This window comes from Pteropus vampyrus, unplaced genomic scaffold (assembly GCF_000151845.1).
Source record: "Pteropus vampyrus isolate Shadow unplaced genomic scaffold, Pvam_2.0 Scaffold515, whole genome shotgun sequence".
In the NCBI taxonomy this organism is placed as follows: domain Eukaryota; kingdom Metazoa; phylum Chordata; class Mammalia; order Chiroptera; family Pteropodidae; genus Pteropus; species Pteropus vampyrus.
Window position 1 is genome coordinate 430,305 of NW_011889296.1, and position 25,848 is coordinate 456,152.

The 25,848-nt window shown below is 43.9% G+C and overlaps 1 protein-coding gene across 8 annotated transcripts in view; it reads right to left on the bottom strand.

Moving 5' to 3' along the window:
- HDAC8 (histone deacetylase 8) overlaps positions 1-25,848 on the bottom strand; it is a 175,908-nt gene that overhangs the window by 108,317 nt on the left and 41,743 nt on the right. The window contains exons 5-8 of one of the 8 annotated variants that reach the window (XM_023524981.1): positions 16,820-16,932; positions 13,291-13,368; positions 12,589-12,750; positions 1,063-2,322 (exon numbers count right to left, since the gene is read on the bottom strand). In XM_023524981.1, the coding sequence (XP_023380749.1) occupies positions 2,249-2,322; positions 12,589-12,750; positions 13,291-13,368; positions 16,820-16,932 (427 nt within the window). In that variant the 3' untranslated portion in view covers positions 1,063-2,248. Of the gene's footprint in view, positions 1-1,062; positions 2,756-5,557; positions 6,594-9,303; positions 10,952-12,588; positions 12,751-13,290; positions 13,369-16,391; positions 16,591-16,819; positions 16,933-25,848 lie in introns of those variants that run through there. The other 7 variants (XM_023524982.1, XM_011383355.2, XM_011383352.2 and 4 more) reach the window with 7 other exon arrangements.

Consider the following 25,848-nt stretch of genomic DNA (forward strand, 5'->3'; position numbering starts at 1 on the left):
TCTATCTTTTCTTCTAAGAGTTTTATAGTTTTAGCTCTTACGTTCACAGTATTTTGCCTTAATTTTTGTATATGGTGTGAGGTGGGGGGTCCAAATTCATTCTTTTGCACGTGGATCCAGTTGTTCCACTACCATTTGTTGAAAAGACCGTTCTTCCCCCATTTAATTGTCTCAATACTGTGTGTAAAATTAATCGATCGTTCCTATTTCGGAACTCTGAACTCTATTCCATTGCTCTATGTATCTATCTTCACACCGGCAACATATTGTCTTGATTACAGTAGGTTTGTCGTAAGTTTTGAACGTGGGAAGTGTGAGTCTTCTAAACTTGTTCTTTTCAAGATTATTTGGGCTATTCTGGGTCAAACTGCCATATCAGTTTTAGGATCGGCTTGTCGATTTCTACAGTCAGCTGTAATTTACAGCTCCATTTTGAACACGCTGAAACTCATCTTACCTTCTCTATTCTCTGTCTGCTAATGATACCCCATTGCTTCCGTCATCTGCGGTCGAAACAGAGGGTCTTTCTGATGCCTCCCTTTCCCTGCGCCGATGTCTCTCTCACTCTCTCTTCTCCACTCCTGCTGCAGTGCTCTGACCTAGCCCCTTTGTGGACTTTGATAGCTTCCTAATTCATTTCACTGCCTCAGATCTCTTACCTCTCCAATCTGTCACATACGCACTACCATCTGATTAACTTTCCTGAGGGATGGTTTCGATCGAGTCACTTTCTCGACTCATAAAACTTTCAGTGTCCCTCCATTTTCTTTAGATAATGCTTAAAATTCCTAGGCTAGGATTCCAAGTCCTTCACGGTGTGATCCAGCCTACCTTGTAAATTTATTTTCCAGTAAGCCCTTAACCCATGTTATTCTGGAGGCTAACTGAACTGTCCATCGTTCACCTCACTCGCCTCGTACTTTCTGACAAGTATGCTCTTTGTCATGTACTTCCATGTGTCCGAAAGTCACCTTTCTACATGTCTACATCATATCTATTCTTTAAAGGCTAGCTCGAGTTCCATCTTTTTCATGAATAAAAAACGACAATAATGCTAGTAGCTAACATTTACTGAGCACTTTATTCAAAACAGGGCACTATTTTACATACTTTATTAGCTCATTTGATTCATAGCAATTTCTAAGAGAGGTATTATTGTTAATCCTATTTTATATACGGGGAAACAGCAGCACAGAGACCTTAAGAAATCTGCACAAGATCACACAGCTGTTAAGTGGCAAAGCTGGTTTTTGAATCCAGGCAGCCCGGCACCAGAGTCCGTGCTCTAAACCACTAGAGCGTACCTGCCTCCCTGACTTCCTGAGCTTCTACACGCCAGGTGCTGTATCAGTCGCTTTGCATGCACTGTTTTGTATAAAGCAGCAGCAGCCACAGTATTATTACTTTTTTGAGTCCTAATCTTTCCAAGCAAGTTCCGATCATGTTAACCCCTCATCCTAAAGCCTTCGGCAGCTCCCGACATGCATAGCTAAGAATTCCGGCTCCTGCATGATGTGATTCCCAGCCACTTGTCCAATCTGCACAGTCCAGCCGAACTAAAGCACTGCTGCCCTTGGTCCATAGCTCAGCCTCTCCTGACTTTGATCTGGCTGCTCCCTCTGTGCAGAGAACATCCTCCCCTACAATGTCTGTATATTCAAACTTGACCCAGATTTCATAAACACATATACACTCACACACTTTGTAAAGACAGAGTAATTAGGTACCATTTAGAGTCCAGATCAAATGCTACCTCCCCGGTTAAGCTTTTTTTCTGAAGCATTTTCTCCCTTTGAGTGTCCACGGCATTTTATGCCTCATGGTTCTTATAACTTTCCACGTTTTACTGAATTCAAATGTATATGAATAGAAATGTATATGTATATCTCTTCATGTATCTTTAATTAAAAAATCTCCACTCACTCCCTTGAGGGTAGAATCAATACTTTCTACATAGTAGGTATTTGATAAATAGTCATTAAATGAATAAATGAAAGAAATATCATTCCACATTGCTTTTGGGAACATTTCCCTGTGCGCTGTAACAGTTTGCTACACTGCAAATCATTAATTTTAGGTTTTGGCAAAGTAGAAAATCTCTTACCCAGAAAGGAGGGGGAGGACGGGCATCTCATTACGCTACACTAGTAACTTCTCTATAAACTCACAAGATATTCATCTGAAATGCAGTTTTCTTGATGAGAAATCTGATCCCTCAGCATTCAGCACCTTGGTTTGCAAGACAAGGCTATGCAAATGAGGAAGAGACGCTGCGGCAGCAGCTGCTTCCAGAGGCGTTGATTTGGGGCAGGCGGTTGGTGCCTGAGGAGGATACAAGCCAGGGATGATGCCATTAATGATGCTTCCACATAAAAGGAAAAGCCCAAGAACCCAATTCTAGAGTCACCCCCGTTCCTTCCACTCCATCAGAGGAGACTGAGGCTTCCACGGTGGGTCTCAACATGATCCACTGGTGCACCTTTGCCTCTAATACCAGGGGCAGAACCGGGGTTTGCTTTGTTTCGTTGGCTTTTAAATACTTAAAGTCCTAAGAGATTCATCTCAGGGCAATGGGATGCTAGCGAGATGGCGCTGGTGACTCAGACTTGTCCCTCTAGCTGGACCTTGATCCGTGCATGCTCCCAGCACGTTCGGTCTCCCGACTCCAGCTTGCAAACCAGCTTAGACCAGCCTCACCACTTCTGCTTGCAATAAGCATTCTCAGCACCCTCTAGAGACTTCGCCAACACAGATTCTAAAAAAACGAAGAATTCGAAAAGAAGAGTTGAAACTACGTAGTTGTATTTAGGGGAGTTTGCATGGAAAATACCGTAATCAAATGGCAATAAATGACGAGAAAATTTAAAAGAAAGAAAGAAAGAAAGAAATGAGGAATTTGAAGTTGAAGAACCAAGCAGGGTAAGATGCAGGAGAGAAGAAATAGTTGTTACTAACACCATGAGCTCCCAGCTCATGCCCAGCAGGTGACGAGTTATCGCCAGCAGCAAAGCCTCTTCTACAATCTGAATTTTAAAGCTATTGCTTTGGATGGGGCTCAGAGGGGGATTATGTTAAGGACCCCAAGCATCACTGCTCAGTCCTATTCAGTTGTGAATAGCGGCAGAGCTAGTCCCTCAGTCATATCTCAAGTCAGGTACTGCTGACTCATTCTGCAAAAACTCAACCTGCCAGGCGACGCAGCATATGGTAAACGCCTCAGTGATTTCCTGAATATCTATTACAAATGATTCAGGGATGAAGGAAATTGGGGGGGTGGGGTCCCTGTGGTGAGGATGATAGGTCACTTTGTTTGGGGAGACGGATGCCTCCTGGACTTATCCAGAAGGCATTTAGTTTCCTATAAGTTTTCTTTCTCTGCTTTTAGCATCAGATGAGCTGTACTGGTTCCATTAACATCTTTAGTACAAAAAAGAAAAACAAAGCACAAATTGCAAAGCCACAAAAAACTCCGTCAAACCCCTAAATCCCCAACCCCTCAAAGAAACAAACAAAAGAACAACCCTCCCATTGCTTTTGCTGTCTTCATTTTCAAGACACAGTTTCTTAACATTTTATAGGGGCATCTTTTCTCTCATCGCCGAGTCCGCGATATAGAGATCCATATTCTAAGTGGCGTGTCTTCCTAACACGCCTGGTCTTAAGTAATTCTACTCATCAATTACATGTCGCTTTGGCAACAGAAAGGGCTATGGACTATTTTCAGTGTGTTCTGACTTATCTTCTTATGTCTTTGAAGTAAGCCATTCTCATTCACCCAGGGGAAGGTGAGTCATCCAGAATCAAAGGCCCTTCCCAGTGGCCCGGCCTGAATCGGCCTGAATCGTCAGGGCTAGCATTAGAGCACTCATCCTAATTAGAACCCAGTGCTCTTCAGCAGACCTCATTCTGAAAGGCCAGAGCGGATACTGTTGCGGGGTGGGGGTGGGGGGCTGAAAAACAAAACAAAACAAAAGAAGAGTTAACGGATATGAGTTCCAAGGCCATGCTAACTAACGACTCTCTGATCTGCTCTGTAGCCACCAGGACCACTGTCATAGCGCAGATGGCACTGCGCTCTGCGTGTCATCGTTGGGGCACATGTCTCACCTGTCCCCGTGCTTGCACAGCAACGTGGACAAGCCACTTCGCTTCTCTGAACCTCGGTTTCCTTCTCTGTGAAACCAGAACATTCTCTCCTTCACAGGGTTATCGTGAGGATTAGACGACGTGACACTGGCAAACATCTCCTCCCAGCACCAGGCACTTACTTAGTAAGTGGTCCCCACTGTAGAGTGAATAGATGAATGGCCTTGGGTCAGGCCGGCTGAGTGCTACAGGAATTTGGCCCAGCTATACCTGTTCTGGGAATGCAGTTATTCCTTTTCCAGTGCTGCCAATCTATTCCCTTTCAGCAAACACAAAACGCACCGTAGGAAGGGGCAGGCGTGCAAGTGCCCTTCTGTTAGATAGAGCTGGGGAGAACGGATCATTAAAATTGAAACCGACTTCTCTGATTTCTTAGGCAAAAAATCAGATTGGAAGCCAAATAGCTATTTGGCCTCTGCAGACCCCGCGTGGGGATGCCCTTGGGGAAAGGGGAGCGCTGGAGGCATTCCAAACGTAGTCACGACACTCGCATGTGTATTTCCTGCCTGTGCCTAAGATCTCTGCTCTTAGCTTTCGCCCTCCGAGCCCGGACGAAGCCACCGTTGATGCAGAGCACAGTCTGGCACGTACAGGCAGAGCCACGGCCCTGGATTTCTGATTCTCATTTCTTAATCATAGTTTCTCCACTCCCCATATACCCGATACCTCTTCTTTTTCAATTCCATGGCTCTGATTTTCGAACTTAGTGGACAAAAACGATTGGTTAACAATAAACATGCCCCTAGCCCTTCCCTCATCCCTCTTTACCCAGGAGGGCCTCCCTGAGATTCACAGCTGAAATCCTGCCATATAGTTAGCACCTGGTGCAGCTCATCAAAACAGAATGTCCTTTCCCAGATGATTGGAAATCTCTGCAATGCCGTCACACAATGAGGTGTGCAAGAAAGAGTTTGGGGATTGACTTTCATCATTAACTCGATATTGCATGGTTTTTGTGGGACTTAAAAAGAAATGCATTTTTATTACTTTTAAGTACTGCACATAGAGTAAGTCCAGCTCATCATATTTTAACAGTTATTTTTCTGGAGCAGGATGTATTTTAAACATGCCTATGTTGGAGTGTCTGGTGGATCATTTAGGATAAGTGTCCTGTTGCTTGATGAAATCCAGATCACTTCAATGAGATCCAGATGGGAAACTGGGTCTCCGGCAATGGCTGCCAGATCTTCTCCGTACGAAATCTCTCTGGTCTGTATGCAAATTCAAAACCCCACATCCTGGAAACCCCAAGCCAATCAAGTGACGCTCCGCTTCTTAGTTACTGGACTAAACACAGGGAAGCCATTCATTCTTCCCTGAGGAAATAAGCATTTCTTACATACATCTATCTTGGCACAAAAAGGGCTGGCTAAGCAAATTAATAGTGTAAACAGGATTGCACTAGGGAACGTTTGTCCTACTTAGAATACACTTTTTATTCACTTTGTGCACATCCACTCATATACAAATAATAGATACGCTAATTACAAATGATGCTTCAAGCCCCTCCTCGAGGTGCTGTATGATGCAGTGAGTCTAGTCCTAATTCTTAGTGTGTCCAGTGCTTGAGAGTAATGCAAAGGCATTTAAAATTTTTCAGTGATCTAATTACAGATCACACTTAGTGAGGCGTTCTCGTATTTAAATGAGACAGAGACTTTCGTCCTTTCCTCCCTAATATATTTGATGCCCTCATCACCTTCTTCTCCACGGCTCGCCCACCTGGAGCAGGCGCACAGACCCCTCGCCCCCAGCTCACTCCTCAGCTGCACTTTGAAGGTCTCTAGGCAAACATGCTGCCTTCACTGCCTGGCAGACAAGCCACACCCTTTCACCTGGTAACTTGTTAGGTGCTCATCTGAGCGGGTTTTTGAGGACTCTTTTCTTTGCTCCTTCCGTCAAGACTGCCGGATATGGCCCTTCCCTGACAGCGCAGTGGGTGACAGTGCACAGAGGGCAAAGCCAGCCAAACATGGCATCGGGCCTCTTCGTCAGCTGGGGGACCCCAGTCCCACTCCACACGTACAGCCCACGTCAACGGGACCGGCCAGGCAGCGAGGCAGTGCTGGCGGCTGCCAGTGAATGGCAGTGTCCGAGCAGTTCTTCAAAGCTGTCACGTGAAGGCAGAGCTTAAAGGGTAGATTTTCTGGGCCAGACTGAAGGGCCAGAGTCTCCAGATTCGTACCTGGCCCTGGATAGCTGCGGGACCGAGACCGCTGAGGAGGGATCAGGTCACTTTCTCCAGGGGCAGGCATCATTCAGCACAAGAAGCGAGCAGAGAAGGTGCACGTCAGAGTGACGGAACGGACCCACAGAATTTCAGGAGATTGTTTTCCTTGGCTTAAATGGAAAACAAAGCGCCTGTGAAGACTGCTCGCTGGAGATGGGGCTTGTCATGGTGTCAGGGCTACTTGCTGCAGGAGCTTCGAAACTGGTCATGAAAGACACTGGTCAAGAAGGAAGAAGAATGTAAGAACCATCTCTCTAACCACGTGGATTTAAAGCTCAAAGGACCAGGTGAGGGAGAAAAAAAAAAAACAGTTCCCGCGACTCCTAATGAAGGACGGGCACGGCAGAGGGTGCGGGACAGCTCCGTAACGGGGCTCTGTCTCCTCCTCCAAAGGAGCCCACATTCTTAGGCACTTAATGTTTTTTGACTATTGTAAAAGACACACCAAACTAGGAATAAACAAACAGCCCACTTGGGCGGACCTCCTTGCCACCTGTGCTAACATTAACAGCAAACCTAATTAGGGGCTGAGGCATCCATTTTTCCCCAAACAATAGGCAATTTTGTATTTGCCATACCACGTAGAGGCAGGATAAAAGTTTATCAAATGGAACAAAAGCATTGAGAGAAATATCCCACTTACAAAGGGCTGAATTCAAGTGCAAGGCCTGTTATGAAATGAATTAGCAGCTTGGTACCTTTATCCTGGGCCAGAGCGAGCCAGTGATGTGGCTGCGACCTCACCGAAGAGGTAGAAGTTCATAAAGAATTTTCACCAGCTGTCAGACTGTGATGAGCGTGGCGGTGAAGATGAAGGTAAGGCTATAGAATTATTTGTTCTCAAATGCACATTTCTAGAGTTCCTCCCTTCTCCTCAAATGGAGAATTTTTAAAAATTTGTATTGCTTAAAATATTTATGCATAAATATGTGTTTGTACTGCCTTCGCCATATCATCAAGCCCAAAGGAGTAGGTTCTAATCATTCGCTGAGGGTCTATCTACCTGCTTCTAAAATTGAATAAGAAGTGGAGTCCCACGTGGAAGATAAATTCTAGATGACATCACTATAATGAAAGAAAAACCTATCATCATTAAAATATCTCTTCTTTAAATATTAACATTAAAAGTGAATAATGCAAGGAAACGTTTCACTTAAATGTCCTTTAGAGATGTCCCTTGGTTCTCATTTTATTCCACCGGTGTTGGATGAACAGCTTATTGCATGGATGGAGAATCTCAACCTTTCCACAGCCTTCTGTCAGGACCAAGAGATGATATAAACTATGTCTACACTTGCAAAAATGCGTAACGTTCAAAATCTGTAGCAATACCAGTGTAAAAAAAGCCAAAATGAAAAGGATGATAATTCCATGAGCCGACCTCTATAAAATGACATGTGTCACTACTCACTTTCTAAAGCAGGAAGTTCAGGATTTTCCTGAAAATAAAGGAAAAACCAGATTTGCAGAATCTCCATGTTTCCAAACTGCAATTAGGAATTTAAAACCTAAGAAGTAAAATCTGGCAATATTTATTCTTAATTCCTATTCATTAAATGACAAATGAAGTCCTTGGGATTAAGAGATTCTTTTGGTGGGGGGCGGGGTGGCAAAAATCTAAATTGCACTTCCTGGAAGCTAAACACAATGGATTGTGTATACTACAGATCACGTGGTTCATTTGCATAAGCTTAAATGGTTTCTTTTGGTAGGGGTTTGCTGCAATCCTCTCAGATAAAATTTTCTATGAAGTCTTTGGGATGGTAATTTTTCCTCGTGAAGACATTCCATACTTCCACATGATACTTTGGGGACAATGAAGCTGCCGGCTAACAGGCAGACAGACACGAGACGAGTTCTGACTCTGGCTTCACCACTTACTTGTTGTGCAGCCTTAAGCAAGTCCATCTTTCTAAGCTTCAGTTTTCTCATCTGCAGGCACTGACGGTGGGGCCAAGACAGGTGTAAAACGGACGCTTGAGAAATATCGGCCAAATGAAGGAATCAATCCTGTCATACTTAAAGACACACGAATCCCCTATGATGGTGCGCCGTAGCCCCCTTTTACTCTTGATAATGAATGTCTTAAAAATCCTATAAGGTGACATGACGTGCTTGATTCTTTTATAGGTCAGAGTGTCTTCACAGGTGAACCGGGAGCCCAGCCCCACATGAATGGATCCTGTGCTTAAAACACCTCGAACTTGTGTTTTAGGGGCCATGACTTGGAAAAAGAATTGTCACACAATAAACGTATGACAGAAATACATGTATACATTTATGTATAGATGTAGAAAAATATGGATAGCAGCAAAGCTCGTTTTAGACAAAGGAATTCCCCACAAGAATAAAACCTTAACCTTCGATGAGCTCACTGTTGTTCTTGAGAAGTTCTTTCTGAATAGGCCCATGGTCAGTACAGCAAGTGTTTGAAAAAAGCCATTGAAGAGCCATAAAGATTATTTAAAATAAAAAGTATATTTCCTTCTATAAAAGGAGGCAAAAAGTCAGTCTTTTTTAAAACTTCTGGGACCTCTGAACTTTTTTTTTAGATCAGTGGTCCTTGAAGGGGGGAAAAGGTTTCTTTGAATTTTAGGTTAAAGAATAAGTTTAGGACTTACATAGGACTCGAGGTAAACAGGCCAAGGACCAAATACAGGCACATTCTGATTTTAATAACCACCATTACGAACCTTAGTTCACCAGAATAAGATTATCCCTTTGGTCTGGTTTTGCACGTGTGGACATAAAGACCACTGTTGAATGAGAGGTCCCGTATAACAGAGCCGTCCAGAAGTCCTATGCATTGAGAAGTCTGTTTACCAGTGTGTTTTCTTTTCGGTGAAATATTTATGCAGTGTGTGAACTTAATTATCGTACAAAGTGGAATAGCTGAATCTTCTTTAAAAAATGTGAGGGTGGTTTTTTTTTTTTTTTTGCAAAATGCTGAACTGTCCACTTCAGTATGTTCTGTATCCATACACATTGCAAGCACCATGCATACAGCTTTCGTATGAGATGTATACCAATGGATGGACGTTTAGTAAAGAGTTGCTTTCTGGCCGTTAGGGCTGTGAAATGATCGGTAGAGCAGAAACTAAGAACTTTAAGCACAGCTGCAACTGCCTTCTTTGCACTCTGCAAATGTCATGACAGGTCACAGTGGGGCAGTAGTCTGGTCTTCCTGCAAGATTTGAGGTTTCGGAGTGGTAACCTGCTACTTACTGAAACGTCTCTGAAACCAACAGCGAGGACGACTTGTTATTGTCCTCTCCCACAGTCCTTAGTTATAAACGCTCCCAAAGTCATCCACGTAGCATCTTCGGTAATAGACTCTCTCACACTGCACTTGAACATAATTCACAAACAGGTTAAGAACCACGGGCAAAGTCGTATTTCTTCTTTCAGATGAGATAAGTCGGGAACCAGCTGACCCTCTCTTTGGTAAGATAGCCTTCCTGTCGCATCAAACTTTGTATGTACGAGTGCACGTGGCAGAGGTGGCGGTGGGCCTCCATGTAAATCAAGAGTATAAAATCCCTCTATCGCCCGTAGTGTGGCCATAGCTTCTCCCGAAGGAGGAGGTATACTTAGAAGAACACGCTGATGCTCCTTGATGCTCGTCAAAACAGGGCTCTGAGTAAGAGTAAGTGCTACCTACTCTAGCAGGTCCCATGGAAATGACGGGAAGCTTTTGGGAATCACTGACCCTCGCCCTTATAAATTAGTATTGCATGACCTAGGGAACTCTGTGAAATTGTTGTTTTGTTTTATTTTGTTTTTTACATAAAATGGAATCTAACGTCTTTTGGTGTTGAAAACATTCATGTAAAGATTCTACATCTGGTCTGTCAAAAAGGCTACAGCAGAGAGAGAAAATCTTAAAGGAAGGAAGGAACGGTGGAAGAAAAGAAGGAAGTAAGGGAAGGAGGGAAAAAGGGCTCCTGAACCCCACAGGGAGACACAGTTCACAGGAGCAAACTAGAAATTGCGTCTCAAACCAAAATTAGAGCATCTTGTAAGTGAACTGGCAATAAGAGGGCCTTTATTTATCACGGGTAAAGAGAGAGCCAGAAAACCAGTGGGCTCACGGGATGAAAAGGATGGAAAGGAGATAGATAGCAGATATCCTGGAGGACTTTTGGACATGAGGAAGCCATTGCTATGTCTACTACATCTTTTGAGGTAGGCAGATGGGTCACAGGTCATAATGGCAAATGGCAAATGTGCAAGCGAGTCTGGGTCTAAGCAACAAACTAGAAGTAGTCAAAAGCATCGTGGCTGGATGGAACTAAGGGACACAGTTAGCAGGGTGCCACTCTCTAACCCTTTCAGAATCTGCTGTCAAGAAAAGCGCCGTGAAAGCATGCACCTGTGGCAGAGCGAGGGTGCGGAGGGGCTGTGCCGAAACTCCATTTTCGGCCTATTTCTAATTGCAGAAGAAAAGTCTGTTTCCTGTTAAAGGACTTTCAGATATTAGTCCAACAGATGGGACAGAGGTTTGCGTGGGGCAGCCTCCCTGGTACCCTCGGACTCGGAGGCGCCTTCACGTAACGTCCTGACCAGACTTGACTTCTGAAAGAAATCAAAGGGAAAAGTGATCGCACCTCTGATGACAACCCGGAAGCTCTGATTGTGGGTGCTCACTGTGCTCGGCGGGCAAAGGGGCCCCCGGGAACTAGAAGAGGTGAGCGTCTGGGACTTTGGCACGCGAGCGGGAACAGGGGTCTTCGGTGCTAAGCTCGCTTTTAAAAGGCTTCGAACTAATTTTAATACCAAGACTACTTTTGAACATGAATTACCATGGGATTTAAAATATATTTTTTCTTATCATATAGTAGGAACTGGTTTCAAGGGAAAAAAAAGAAAGAAAATATAGGGGAGAAACAGACACTCTTGTGAGTGGAGAAGGGTAAGCGGTAGACTCCCTTGGGAGTGGGGACTCGGAAAGCCTCGAGTCTGCAGGTGACACTCAGCTTTTCCAGGCAGTGAAAGGCCGAGTTGATGGGGGCGCTAATCGAAGGCCTCAGCAGCTCTCACGAGTGGCACATGAGCTTCGGCGGGGGCACGGGTAACACAGCCCGTTCGGGTATTACAAACTATACTTCTAGGACGATGGCTGCTGGCCTTTCAATGAAGACCCAAAAGAGCCTCGAGGATGTCCTGCGCGTGGACTGAGCACTGAGGGGAACGACCTAGTTTCCTGTTACAGAAATAAAACAAAATAATAATAAAAATAAAAGGCAACGAAATGTTGGGCACTGTCAAGAAGGGGATTAAGAGAAAAACAAAATCATTCTCATTTTACACAGAACCACAGGCCAACCTCGTTGGTGGAGTTACGTAAGCGGCTCTGATCTGCACATCTCCAGAAGGACAGAACAGAGCCTAAGGGGAACAAAGAAGGGCAATTAAAACCATCAATGGCAGGCTCCAAAAAAAAGGCCTTTTCAGTCTGACAATACAGAGGTAGCCAGGGGACACGATCAAAACCTTGAAGAGGCGAGAGCTGCTGCAGGAGGACTTGGCCAAATCTCTTGAGCTAAGAGGCACCTTTGAAGCATGAAGCTTTTTATGTTTTAATACTCGACTTTGTTTACACAACTGCCAGTGATGATGGCCAGTGCACTCCATTTCCACCAGGGGTTGGGAGAAATCTGAGCTGAGTGGGGGAGGGATCCAAAGACTCGATCCCCATCACTTAAGGAACAGAGACTCAGACTCGCTGACTTGTATGCACGCTCACTTCGTCTACTGCCAACATTAGCAGTGACTTTGCACCTGACCGATCTCGGTTTCTGTGACTCTGAGTTTAGCCCCCCAATTCCCTAAGGCTTCTCAGCCCCAAGGGTCTACACGTGGGCAACAAACTACGTACAAGTGGCTATAATTTAATACGATAAGAATGGAAAGAGAACAGGTTTCTGAGTCCAATTCTAACCCAACAGATAGAACTCAAGAACTCAGAATAAAGAGCTAAGATTCACACCAGTGGATGGAAGCAGGTCTCCGGAACGGAAGCCGGAAAAGGAGCCCCCAGGTGAATGAGCTCACACGCATGGACGTTTTAGCTAAGAGAGTAGGTGACAACGGACTGCCCAGGCAGCTCTGGGCCAAACACCTGCCTCTGCACAGAGGGGATGCTTACTGATCAAATAAGCATAAGTGACAGTGCATGAAAGCTACGTGGGTGTACACTGGCTTTTCCCAACCTGTTTCTTGAAAACGAGAACTCGGAGAGACGGGCTCAGCGTCGCTGCCGTACCTCTCGCAGATGTGGTAATACTTCTCGTCCTGTATGCCGTCCTGAATGGGCACGTTCACGCTGTAGTACCGCCCCTTCCCTAGGCCGACGTCAGACACGTCACCTGTTCCTGTAAAAGACAGCAGAATCATGATAGGAATGCGGGAGACCAAAAGGTCAATTAGGAGGACAATCCTGTGATGGTTTCTAAGGGGAGGAAATTAAGAAAAACCATATGGAGAAGTAACTGTGGTAAACAACGTCGGGGAAGCGGGAAAATTACAAGAAAGTGGAAAACCTTTGGTTTCCATCTTGCTGGAAAAAAGAGAGATTAACTCGTTTGCTTGGCTTCCCAGATAGCTGAGATTGACACCGTACTAACAGATCATTGCCATTCCCAGGGTGTTGGGACTCGCACGGGGTACCTGAGGGTACGGCGAGCGTAAGTGAGCTGTCTGTCGACAGTCCATAAAAGTCATCTGGAGTAAGAAACAGCAATACATTCCTCTGATCACTGTCACCTGAAATGACCTGTGTTAAAATTCTGCATAGCGTAGCACCAGGAAGGTTTTAACAGCACGGAACTATACACATACGAGATATAAGAAATGCATAGAAGAACTGCAGTGTTTATTCCTCAAATGCAATACTGAGCACACAGATCACTTGCCTGGGAAAAACCCCGGGGAGAATTTGTGCAGGGACACCGTCATGACTTTGGAGGTGAAACTGAAGGCATCTTCCACACCTACCAGAGAAAGAAACAGCAGAAGAATCACTTCATGTGCGCAAGTCCTGTTTTCAACAACTGAAACTCTAGAAAGCAGCTGTGGGAAGGAAGAGAGACGAGAAGGTAGCAATAATAAAGCTGAGGAATAAAAGTAACAGAACCCTCTGGCCTTTGATCTCTGTCATTACAGGACGCGGCAGAACTTTGGCCCCAAGTGACGTTTGGGGGTCCCTCTACAACTTCATGGCAAATGATAAGTGGACTTCTGCTTTCCAAGCAGTGGGATGCCAGGTTCTCTTAGACAACCTGCTTAAAAGGGCAGGGAAGGCTCGGGCTCCAAACCGAGGCATCATCAACGGAGCCAAAGACAGGAGTCTGGCATCGCCTTGCAAGTTTTATGTTCTGTTTGGTTTTAGTGGTTCTGGTTAAATTATTCGGATTTAGTACAATGTGGCAACGCTTTGAGAAACACGACCGATACAAACAGTAGGCATTATATAGTGAAAACCTAATTGTACATCGCCTCTGTGATTACAGATTCGGTTATAAATGCAGTTCTCCCAAAGTATGTAGTAAATAAGTCACAGTACCTCTTTCTAGCGAAAACACAGAAGGCTGAAAGCAGCCCTGGCCTTGTCTCTCCTTGCTAGCAGCTTTATAACAGACTTATAAAGCTTGGAGAAAGACTGTGTGTGTTTGGATGGGGGGGAGGGCGGTACTTTTCTACAAAGGACTCTCCATTGAAACAGTCAGAAAATGAATGGAGGAGGCCTGGGAGATAGAAGACGTAAGCCTTACAAGTCGCTAGTCATTCAAATAAACACGCTGCCCACCTCCGCACTTTTCCCCCTAAATCACATACTGTCATACTGTATTCACATAATCCATCTGTAAAATGGAAGGACCGGTAGGAAATTCGTGTACTTTTATACTTCAAATAAAGAAATTGTCTCTGTATTTACTTACTGCTTTCAGTCTTCATTAGAGGCTGACAGTGACCTTAAAAAAATATTAACTCTATTTGTTTATCACAAGTATGTTTGAATTTCCCAAGCCTTACGCTTTGCCCTAGGGAGGCAGTTAAAACCAGTTAAAGGCTCGAGGCACAGAGCATTTAAGCAAACAAAATAAAACAAAATCAATTAAAATGGCATTTTAACTTAGAAACTGAAGTATAAACAGGGGCAATTCAAGAAAATCCTGATTATCCCCCCAGAAACGTGGTAGCCATTTACACTTCTATCGGTGGGGTCGGAGGGCTTCCATATTTTACACCCTGACTAGCGCTGGGCATTGTTATTCTTTTTCGTCTTGGGCAGAAAGAAGGGTCTTATTGTCATTTGCATTTGAGTATTGGGGTGCTGAGCACCTTTTCATATGTTTAGTAGGCATTTACATCTCTTGTCCCAAGAAATGCCATTTAGAAAAGGGCACAGCCAGGTGGTGGCTCTGGGGCTTGGTGTGAAAGGGAAGAGTGGCAGGCAGTAGACAAAGAAGGTGAGGACAGGGCAGGTAGGGGTGCGAGCGAAGCCACCGCGCAATGCTACTTATGGCATCATGGGAGATTTCAAATAAGCCAAATGTGTAAGAATGTGGAGGTGGGGCAGGGGTCACTGGAAGGGAGGTGCTGAAGAGGGGAAATAAACTGAAATGAAACACACCATAAAAGTTGGCTAAAACAGGAAACTCTAAATGGTGGAGAAATAACATTGCAAATGGAAAGAACGGTTTCAGGTGACAGTCCTATTTCGTTCTTCCGTGCTTCACCAGAGTTGATTCTATTTTTGAACTCCGATACTAATAGTTTGAATGTCATCACCATTCATTCATGCGACGAATATTTTCCTGAGCCACTACTACACGCAGAGTTCTGTTTGTTCGAGCCGCTGTGCAGGACGGGAAGAAGTAAGTAAACACGTGGATGCGGGCTCTGGAGGAACAGAGTTTGTACGGGAGGAGAAGACACAGACAGATTGAAGACTTAACTAAGAATAGAAGACCACATATCGTTAAATATCAGATCAGTGATGGAAACGGTACAGTCGAGCAGGGGGAGAGGACACTTGGGCTGGAAGCGGTCAGGGCAAATCTGCTGTTGGAACTTGAACTCCTGGGGAGGACTTGGAGACGCCAGAAGGGAGGAGAAAACAAAATGAAGTTAGGAAAGAGTGTGAGCTGGGCACAGTGAGACATGTCCGCTGATCCCTGAGTGGAGCCTGGACGGCCAGTCATGAGAGAGAAGGCTGGAGAGAAGAGGTGAGGCGGCGTGGACTTTCCCACGGAGACCACTGTTTTTCAAAGTGTGGCCTGTGGGACAACTGGGCTGTTACTGAAACGTGGATCCCCGACTTCCCTATCAGACCTGCTTGATCTGAATCTCCAGTGGATGTGGCCCAGGACTCTGCATTTTATCAAAACGTCCCCAGGTCACCCAGATACACATCCGGGTTTGAGAAGGAAGCATGGCTGGAGGCCAAGGCTCAGCACACCAAGCGGCTACGGCTACGGAGCGAATGCTTTAGGCTTCGCGAACTCCGTGGTCCCCATTGCAGTTTTTCCCTTTACGATCTTGTAAAAATATAAAAAACCACTCTTAGCTCGCTGGCCGTACAGAAAAACAAGCTGTGGGCCAAATGTCGCCGTTAGAGGCGGCGAGGAACCCCTGCGGGTTTCTGAGCGAGGCCTCGGCGCGCAGGGCTCTCGAAGCAGCCGGCCGCCTTAAGCCGCTCATCCGCCCTCCCGCCTTCTCGGTTCCGACAGCTCCGCTGCCCCCAGCCTCTGTCCCACGCTGTCCTTTCCCTCTCTTGTGCCTTGATTATGTCAGTCTGTGTCCCCAGACCCCCGGGGAAACGTGGAAGCAGCACTCACCCATGCGGGGGAGGGGAGGGACGGCCTAAGCTAATTGCACTGAGTGAGCCACGGAAAGGCGTGCTGCACGCAGGATCTGGTGGAGAAACAGTGTGGGTGCCTGCGACGTTGCACACGGAAAGCACACGGGAGGGCTGGGCTACATATCTGAGCGACACAAAGAAAGCGGCAGATTCCGATTGCTCTGTGAGTTGGTATCTGTCTTGGTGAAAAATTCAGTGTTACTTCATCCGGAGAGAAGCACCAAGACTGAGCTCTAAGTGCAGATCTCACTTAGACGCTGTGGCAGTGGCCTGGGGTAGGCTCCTGGGCGCTGGAGTGAACACTCGGTAAGGTCTCCACTTCTTAGCGTTCTCCACCAGAGCTTTGCTACTGCAGGACAGGGGGAGACAAATTACAGGAACCTGGTATTTTAAAGCAGCTTCATCAGCAAAGGAGGAATTATAGCAGTTAAAATAAGCTCTATCTACTTTCGGATTCTCAATTAGGAAAATTTCAATCGCGACAGGTATTTCTTCCTTTACCAGCTGCCTAGAAGCAACTTTACCGATAAAAATCTGTTGTCCTAGCAGCAAAGCACCTTTGAAAGCGAAGGACTTACCATCTCCATGGTGCAGATCCAAATCCACATAGAGAATACGGTCAAATTTCCGTCGCAACCGTAATATTCCCAGGACAGCATCATTGAGATAACAAAATCCAGATGCTTCATCTCTGCAAGAAAATAAGTCGCTACAGCCAACGGCCGATGGCAATCCAAGGGCATCTCTACGCCAAGGGTCTAACCCTTACGATCCCCCTGAAGAAAAACAAAACTACCTACGAAGACTGGACAGTAAATGCCTCCAAATGATTGGGCAATGAAGTGTTCTGGTAAGCTACATATCGAGGTCAATGTCTAATGTTTTCCCTTCACCAGATTCCCAAAGAATTACAGTTTCATAAGCATATTCACCAAAACAGAACCTTTCTCTAATGATTCAGGAAAAAACTGTAGTACCCTGGGCACATCATAATGACAGTGAGTATCACTTCTAGGACTTTAAGAAAGGTAGAATCTAGATGTAGAAGATGTTGGAGAATGCATTCTCTGTACTGACCCTATGACATAACCTAAAGTTTGGGGGTTTTTGAGTAACTCTTGGCACTTGTTGCTCATAAAAGCGGAGTGTACAATGTCCAAAAGCATAACCTCCTGGGCAGCATAACGCGGCTGCTTCTCTGTAAATGTAATTATGACAATGGAGACTGAAGCGGCCTCTTTTAAAGTGATTTTTTTTCCTTCACTTAAATTGTCTTCATTGACTTCACTGGCGTCCTTGACCATTTTTGCTATCGGCGATACCACGTTACTTTAACCTCCTGTCAACATATACCGACTCTTTCATTATGCTTCCATTAAGCCTTGCTGAGTAGACGTACGAGAACATTTTTTATCATCGAAAGTATATTATCATTTATTTTTAGGGCCTCATCCTACATGCTTCAGTTTCTTTTGCTTCCACAGACACTTCAAATATCCGGCCCATTTCCCCCTCCCCCTAATTTCTCCCTGTTTTACAATATTCTAGGAACGAGCATCATTTAAAATAGCATCTTTACTATTATGAGTTTTAAGATCTTTCCAGTGCCTACACAATGCATAAACTTCTTCAGGAAATCTCTTCTAGAATAACGTTTCATATGCTGAACAATACCCTGGTTCACAGGCTGAATCAATGAGACAGGTACATCGGTGAACAGGAAGTTGGTAAAAATGTCATCAGACACTGACTTTGCTCAGAAAGGTGAACCTGGTGATCATACACCAAAAGAATAGCTTGGCTTTAGGTGTGCAATCAGGAAGAAGCCAATTAGAGGAAAAGATCTGTCCATCCACGAATTTTCTGTAAATAAGAGTTAAATATGTGACTTTGAAAGTTCTCAGGTACTGTTTTCCAATTATGAAAAACCTACATTTTATAAGTCTACCGTCTTAGCAGATCAAAAAAGAGATAATTTGTCTTCCTACTGAACATCAGTAACTTTTCGGTGACTGTTAGGCAACGAGATGGGGGTGACAGGGAGGAGGAGAAATGCAAATCAATACAAAACACACTTCCTTCCCTCAGACAGCCTACGGTTAAGTTACGGAGCCAAGTCATAAGCACAGAAAAACAAAACCAAAACGAACGAGAAACAAACCAAAAAGGCGAACAGAAATAATACGGCACATGAAGGAGAATACAGAAAAATTCTATAGACAAAACCGACAAGGCGGAGTCATCTCATTGACGGTATTAAACTTTGTAAGGCTTCTAGAAATCATGCTTCTACAAGTCAGTGATGGTTAAGGAACCGCCCGCTCCCCCTCCATTTTGTGTTCTGAGGAATGGTCAACCCAAAGGACCACAATGCCCTGGCATACTACAAGGGAAGAACCATCTTTGTGCTTCTTCAAGAAGCCCTTTAGGCTCGCAGATGACCTCCTTGTTTACCTGACTCTATAAAACTCCTAGCTCTTTTCCTTTTCTTTGAGTTGTTCCTCATTAAAAAACATTCTCCTGAATAATAGTGATGATGATGTCTGCAATTCAGAAAGGCTTTCGTGTGTAGTATTTTCCTAATATTTTGTTAATGGAGTTCTATTCTCGTTGATTTAAGAAATAAATGAGGGCTTAGAGAAACAGAACAGTCCTAAGATTCCATGAAAATAAGGAAACTGAACTTTCAAGACTTTTAATGTGCCAAAACAGTACCCCTATAAAGAAAACCCAAATGTTATAAGAATTCGAATTCACATAATTTAGGTAAATCTTTGGCAAGCAAGACTAACATTTTTGGTTGACCGAAATCCACTGTCTTTTCCGATTTATCGGTGTTAAGTATAACATACATGTAGAATTTTATTCTACTTGGGCATAGTCTTCCAAAATTTATACAGGTTGACTGAATGAATGAGCTAACATTATTTCTACTAAATGTTTGAGACCGTGACAAATATAAATTTGTTAAACCGAGTTGACTCATTATTCTGACCAACTTTATTTCAACAGTACTTATGTTTTATAGTACGTCAGCGTGAAGATAATTTACAAGATCTTCGAGTAACTTAAAACTTTGGATTGACAGTAACTGAGTTAATTACTGGGTATTCACTAGATACCTAGATCATTTCTAACAGAGTACTTGCTCAGCATAATTTTGAGTGTATGTGCTCTTGCTTTTTATTTTGACATGCTACACAGGCACTATATATATTCGGTGCGCTCATGAACACGTGCTTCTCTGCTACTTAGAGAAGTTGTACCATAAGATATTTCTATGGGTATAGAAAGTGGTAGAGGGTTCCCAGAAAGGGAATTTTATTTGTCAAGGTCAAAGTTGGCTACGGTTATATGGGTTTATTTATAAAATCGCCAAAAGATCTTTAGCATCAAATACTGTTCTGGTGCAAAACTATAATTTGGTTTTCTCTGTTAAAATAACCGTTTTGTTGTTGTTGTTGTTGTTGTTGGTTTTTTTGGATGATTGGTCTTCTCTTAATAATGGGTTGTAAAGGTTTGGCTTTACCATCTAAGTCATCTTCTAACAAAGATTCTGTGTCTTACTAGAATAACCTATGGTTTATGTTGACTTTATGTTCTTGATTATTTAAGAAAGCAGTCTTCTCACTTAGGAAAGACCTGAGGTTCTTTACAATCGTATTGTCTCCTATGTTCACTTTTAAAATCTTTTATCATCATTTTGGTTAAATGGAGAACCAAATATTATTTTTCTATAACCCGCCATCTTATGTTAATCGTATCCCATAGGGCCACTGGAATATCACAAAGAATTGCTTCTTTCACTTTATAAAAATGAAAATGCTAGAAATAATTAGGTTTGTCTGATACGTTACTACTGATGAGCTGTACAGGAAGAGCTGCCAAATCAGAAGAGATGCTCGGCCTCCCCCGGGTTAAACGGGTATAGGCAAAATGTCATTAATATAAACATTTCAGAAATTTATGCTGTACAGGAAGTTCCTAGAGATTCATCAGCATCCTCACGGGCCATGTGTTTCTACTTGGCAGAGTCCTGCTGCTTTGCCAGATATTAGAATACTGCAGTACAGTGTTTGAAGTCATAATTTTTAAGTTTTTAAGTGTTAACTTGGTTTCAACTTTGCTTTATTATTTTTTTTTAATTTTCTTTCTTTTTTCTTTTACTTATTTTTATGGTAACATTGGTCAATGAAATCCAATAAGTTTCAGCTGTACACTTTAACAGTAAGGCATATATATATTTACACTGTGTGTTCACCTCCCATAGTTAGATTTCTTTCTGTCACCACATATTTGACCCCCCTTTACCCTGTCTACCTCCCCCTTTCCCTTTTCCCCCTCCTCTCTGGTAACCACTAGTCTATAGTCCATGTCCATGAGTCTCTGTTTGTTTATCCTGTTCATTTGTTGTTTTTAGGTTTATATCCCACGTATAAGTAATAACATGTGATTTTCAACTTTTTCAGTCTGGCTTATTTCGCTTAGCATGATTATCTCGAGGTCCATCCACGTTGTCGCAAATGGCAGTATTTCATCTCTTCTTATGGCTGAGTAATATTCCATTGGATACATGTACCACAGCTTCTTTACCCAATCATCTATCGTAGGACACTTCGGTCCTACTTGTGTCACAGAAGTCCTTCCCTGAGGGACAACCTAGACTATGGACAGCCCTTGAGGGCAGCGACAACCCAGCTCCATGAGTGCTGCTGCAGATGGAAGGATTCTCCTCCCCTGATGTCACAGAATCCACTTGACCGGTACCTTCAGTTCGATTCTCGGCTCTTTACTGTAATCGAACCTTTCATGTTAGTATCTTTTTCATTTTAGTTCCCCCTCTTTGAAGAGGCCTGATCTGCAAGACCCTAAAACAACTGATTTTTGCCACCACCTCTCAACAGATGTTTCAACTGGTTTTACAGGAATGCCAAGAGTCCTCAAGAGACGATTTCTTAGACCTTGCTTTACCCTACTCAGGTTTATAATTACCTCTGACTTGCTCAGCACTGAATGACATCTGTCTGAAACAAAAGAGGAAAATGGCAGTTTTGCAGTTGCGTTGAGCCCTGTGCTCCTCAGAAATCAGAGATGGTTAAGAATATGTCCCCTGTGCTTCCCAGGAAAAGGCCACCTGTGAGGGGCCTTCCTACCCTGGTGCATCATCCTGAGATAAGACTCAGCTCCGTCCTTCCAAACAACTCCCAAAGACTCAGATGACTCCGCTGTTTACCTGCCTCTATGAAAACCCCAGGCCCCTTCCTTTCCTCGGAGACAGTCTTCATTAATAAATGTCCTCCCCATTGCATAAATGTTCTCGGTTGCCCAGTGCATTTTGTCTCTCACATCATCCCAGAGGAGAGACCAGGTTTAGCAAACACATGTCCGAAAACTTTGAGAAATGTGTCTCCAACTTTGTGGTGAGGCAATCGCTTTCTTCATCAGAAACAAACATCTAGCTTCTTAAATGCCCCATGAACTGTAAAGCACGTAGTCAATCCTTCAGTAAAGTGCAGGGCTCAGTCAAGGGCGTTTGCTCACGTGCACTGGCTGGTTCTAGGCCCATTAGGCCAGAGATCAAGGATTCTTGGATGACGACATATATGGAAAACATCAGGTGGCTACCTCACCTGGGCAGAGCCAAATACCTGCACTGTTCGACAGGTTAATTGTTACTGACAAAGGTTTTGCAACCATCATTTTTTTTTCAGTCCCAGTATTACAGAATTCAGTTGGAATTATAGAATTCCAGTTTTTTCTTATTTGGACCTCCCTAACACTTGCTCAGATACCTATTTTCTCTTTTAGTGTTAGCATAGCTCTTATAATTCTTTACTTCGATTCTAGTTATTTTGGAAGCAGCTGGTAGTATGGTTTGGCTTTTCCCTGTTGTTGGCATATAATAAAAACAGTAGCCAACATTTATTAAGTGATTATCCTGTGCCAGAAACTGTACTAGGCGCCTTCAATATGTTACCTTGATCTAGTTTCACAGCGACCCTGTGAGGTAGGTACTATTATCATTTCTATTTCACAAACGAGGAAACGAAACATAGGGAGAGTGACCTGTCCAAGGTCACGCAGTTAGGAACTGCCTGATCCTGAGTTTGGGTTTAGGTGGCCCACGAGCTTAATCATTTCTTGATCTTAAACTTAATCTTGATCTTGAACTTAATCACTTAAACAGTTTTGATATCATTCTATCCAGAGCTATTACTTTTTTGGTTTCCTGTGATTTCCCACACTTCTCCTTCACGTCCACTCCCCCTTTACCTTCCAGTTGTGTGATGTTGGTGAAATTAGCTGTTTTGTCTGGTTTCTCTTCCCTCGCTTGTCTTTCCCCATTCGCCGCCTAGTCACGTGTTCTGTCTGCCTCTACCCCCTTTGCCATTTTCTGATTTGGATTCAAGACCTTTTTGATTAGAAAATGAAGCACCACAGATCTTTCTAGTGGCAACTTTTCTCTCTAGAACTCTCTCACAATAACCCACGAAACTTTAATCATTTCAATTTGCAGGTTATTAAGATTCGGGATACATGGGGTTTTAAAATCCCTCCAAAAGGAAGTAAATGAGCCAGGGCCATATTTGCACAAATTGACTCGGTGGTGGTCCTGCCCTCTGTAAATCCAACTGAGCTCCTGACACAGCACCTTTGGATGTAGAATTTATACAGGAATATATGCGGAAAGGGGCTAGGTCAAAAGGCCCTACTCATTAACAGAAACAAATCCATTAACTGTGTGACAAAACCAAAAATGTTATCCAGGAAATAAACTCGAGGTGACAGTGCTGTAATTCTATATAGTTCTCACTCTCTCTGCACCATTTGGGATAATAAGCGGTCGCTACTGAAGACAAATGAAGGCTTGGGAGAGTAGAAATAAGGTAATATTTGCCTGAAAATGAATCGAGAAAACTGACTATGAATTCATTACAGTGGAAGTGCCAAAAGGTCTCTTTTAGAAGCCATGGACCGTAGTTCCCCTTTGGATAATTATATCATCCAAGGGTAACTAATGGAAAACGTGTAAAGCAGTTCCATTCACCACCAAGAATCTTCGATAGTTTGTAAACAGAACCTAAGACGTGCACTACAGAAGAATCAAAGAGGTGAGCGAGTCCCTGAAAATCGCTGTGACATTGATTCAGCTAGGGGACAGACTGAACAGACGGGTCATGATGAACAAACTCGCTCGTTTCCTCTGGACGTGCAAGGTCTCGTTTTCCTGCATCTAAGATTCTTTAGCACATTTTTCTCAGATGACACAGGCAGGATTGTCGTGGTTTCACTTGCTAGAGATTAGCAAGTCAAAGACTTCGCTTGGCTAGTGAATTTTGCTTTTATATGCTCTGCTTCTAGGGAAGAAGGTAAATGAGAAGAAACCGAACAAGTGTCCAAAAGCAAATTCCCAGTGTGTACCCCAGGTTCAGCCTAGATTTAGTCAATACCCACTCCCTGCAATGACCTTATCCGGTTAGAATCCAGGGTGTAGACACACTGTGTAACTTCCAGTGAGAGGAGCAAGATTCGATGGGCACATTTTTAAAAGAGGTTAAGAAACATGTCTAAAACAACAACAAAAGTCTGTCCGGTGGAACTGTCTCCTAAACCAGAAAATTCAATTAACCAGACCGTTTCACCCCTGAGCATTCTGGTAAATCAAATATATCACTTTTTACTTTAAACTCTCATGTAATGAACTTGAAAACCTCAATGGTTTAGACATCAACAATGGCTTGAGGGATTAAATGTATTCTCTTCCGCCACAAGAAAAATAGCATTTGAGATGTAGTGGATGGAAATAGTGCCTGCTCAACCTTTCCAGTTCAATAGAAAAATGGAAAAAAGCACTGGCAAAGCAGCTGTCCCGGGCTTCAGATACATGTATTCGTATCTGTGCACCTGGTCCTGGCACACAAGACGAGGGTCTCAAGAGCTAGAGACTTTATGTGCTTGCAGCCCCGACCTACGTAATAGACCCGAGGGAATTGGTTGCGGTTTATATTAGGTGTGGACAGGAGGAAACGCCATTGTGTTCAGTGAACTGATCGCAGCCTCTGCCGAATCGGGAGAGAGAGAGAGAGAGAACTTGCTCTTCAAATGCAGGGGATGCTTTCAGACTGTCTGGCTCTCCCAATGCAAATCTAGGGTAATTCTTGATATACAAGAAAGACATATAGATGTTCCTCGAATATCCTTTTGGACATAGGATTAAGCCCCTCTACAAAATCGGACCACATATTACTGAAATTGCTCAAAACTTGGATTAAAAACATCCGGGGTGTTGTCATGTTATATTTACATTAATTATAATACTGGAAAGATAGAACATAACATTTTCAGCATTCTTTTTACAACTTTCGTGCAAAGAAATGACTAGCTAAACTCTGAAATATGATTCACAATTATCATACGCATATATTCTACTCAATATCTTTCACCTGTAGATTGTGATTTTCTAGCAAAATGGTAGTTATTTCCATTTAATACACAGAGAACTTTTGTGATTTGCCTCTCTTACGCATAAGGAGGTTCCATACTCAAGGCAGGTGGTAAAGGCGCCTTGCTGGTACTCACAGGTGTGGTTGAACAGGGCTTTGGAGCCTTTTCGGCCACTGCTAGAGAACAAGCCCAGAAATGTAACATTAGTACCAGTCCCCAATAGTGCTGTGGCCTTCCTCTGATGGGTGTCTCAGGCGGTCTGCCTAAGAGGGGACACCACATGCAACAGACCTGCAGGTAGGTGCTGAGGACTCATTCTACGATCCGTGTCTGTCCCACGGGTTGTGGACAGCACAGGATGTCCTGGACCCTGCCCTTGAGGAGCGAACGAATGAGCTGAATCGAGCTGTAAGAAAAGGCTAGTACACGTTTTACAAACTACATAAGATGTTCATGAGTAAGTATGAACTTACAGGATGCTGACTGTGCTTGCCTCAACTTCCAACCGCCTGGCCCTAACCTGGACGCTTTCTTCTAAGGCTCAGGGGACATGTGATCTCACGTACTCTCATTAGCTCCACGAGAAGCAGGGGAAGAACCGTTGCTCCCCTTTTCTAGTTGAGAAACGCAATGGACCGCCGTCCCCGGGTACTCGACTCCTCCCACTGTCCGTCCTCTGCCGCTCGTTATACTTTTCCAAAGCACGGTTCTGATATCGGCACCCCGCTTACAAACCCCGCTAGGAGTCCCCACTCCTACGGGAAAAAACATCCTGTCTTTAGCATCCTTCGCAGGGTCCTTTATAATTTCTCACCATTGCCCTCAAGTAGCCGCATGTCAACGCCATGCAACGTCTCCCCAAACATCTTATATTCTTCAAGTCTCTGGGGCTTTGCAGAGATGTAGTCTCAGATTGAGAGTGACATCTACCTCCTGTCTGATAACCTCTTAACGTCCTTTGAGATCCAGTTGTGAAGACGACCCTGAAGGTCTACTTTCCTTTCTGAGGCCAAAAGAACAAAAAACTTGATTCCTTTTGTGTGCTGCAGCAGTTACTCAGTCTACCATGGTACTCATCCAACTGCTCTGTGCACCTGTGTCCTCCACTAGACTATAAACTCCAGGAGCAAGGACCGCATCTTACCCGCCTTTATACCTTCAG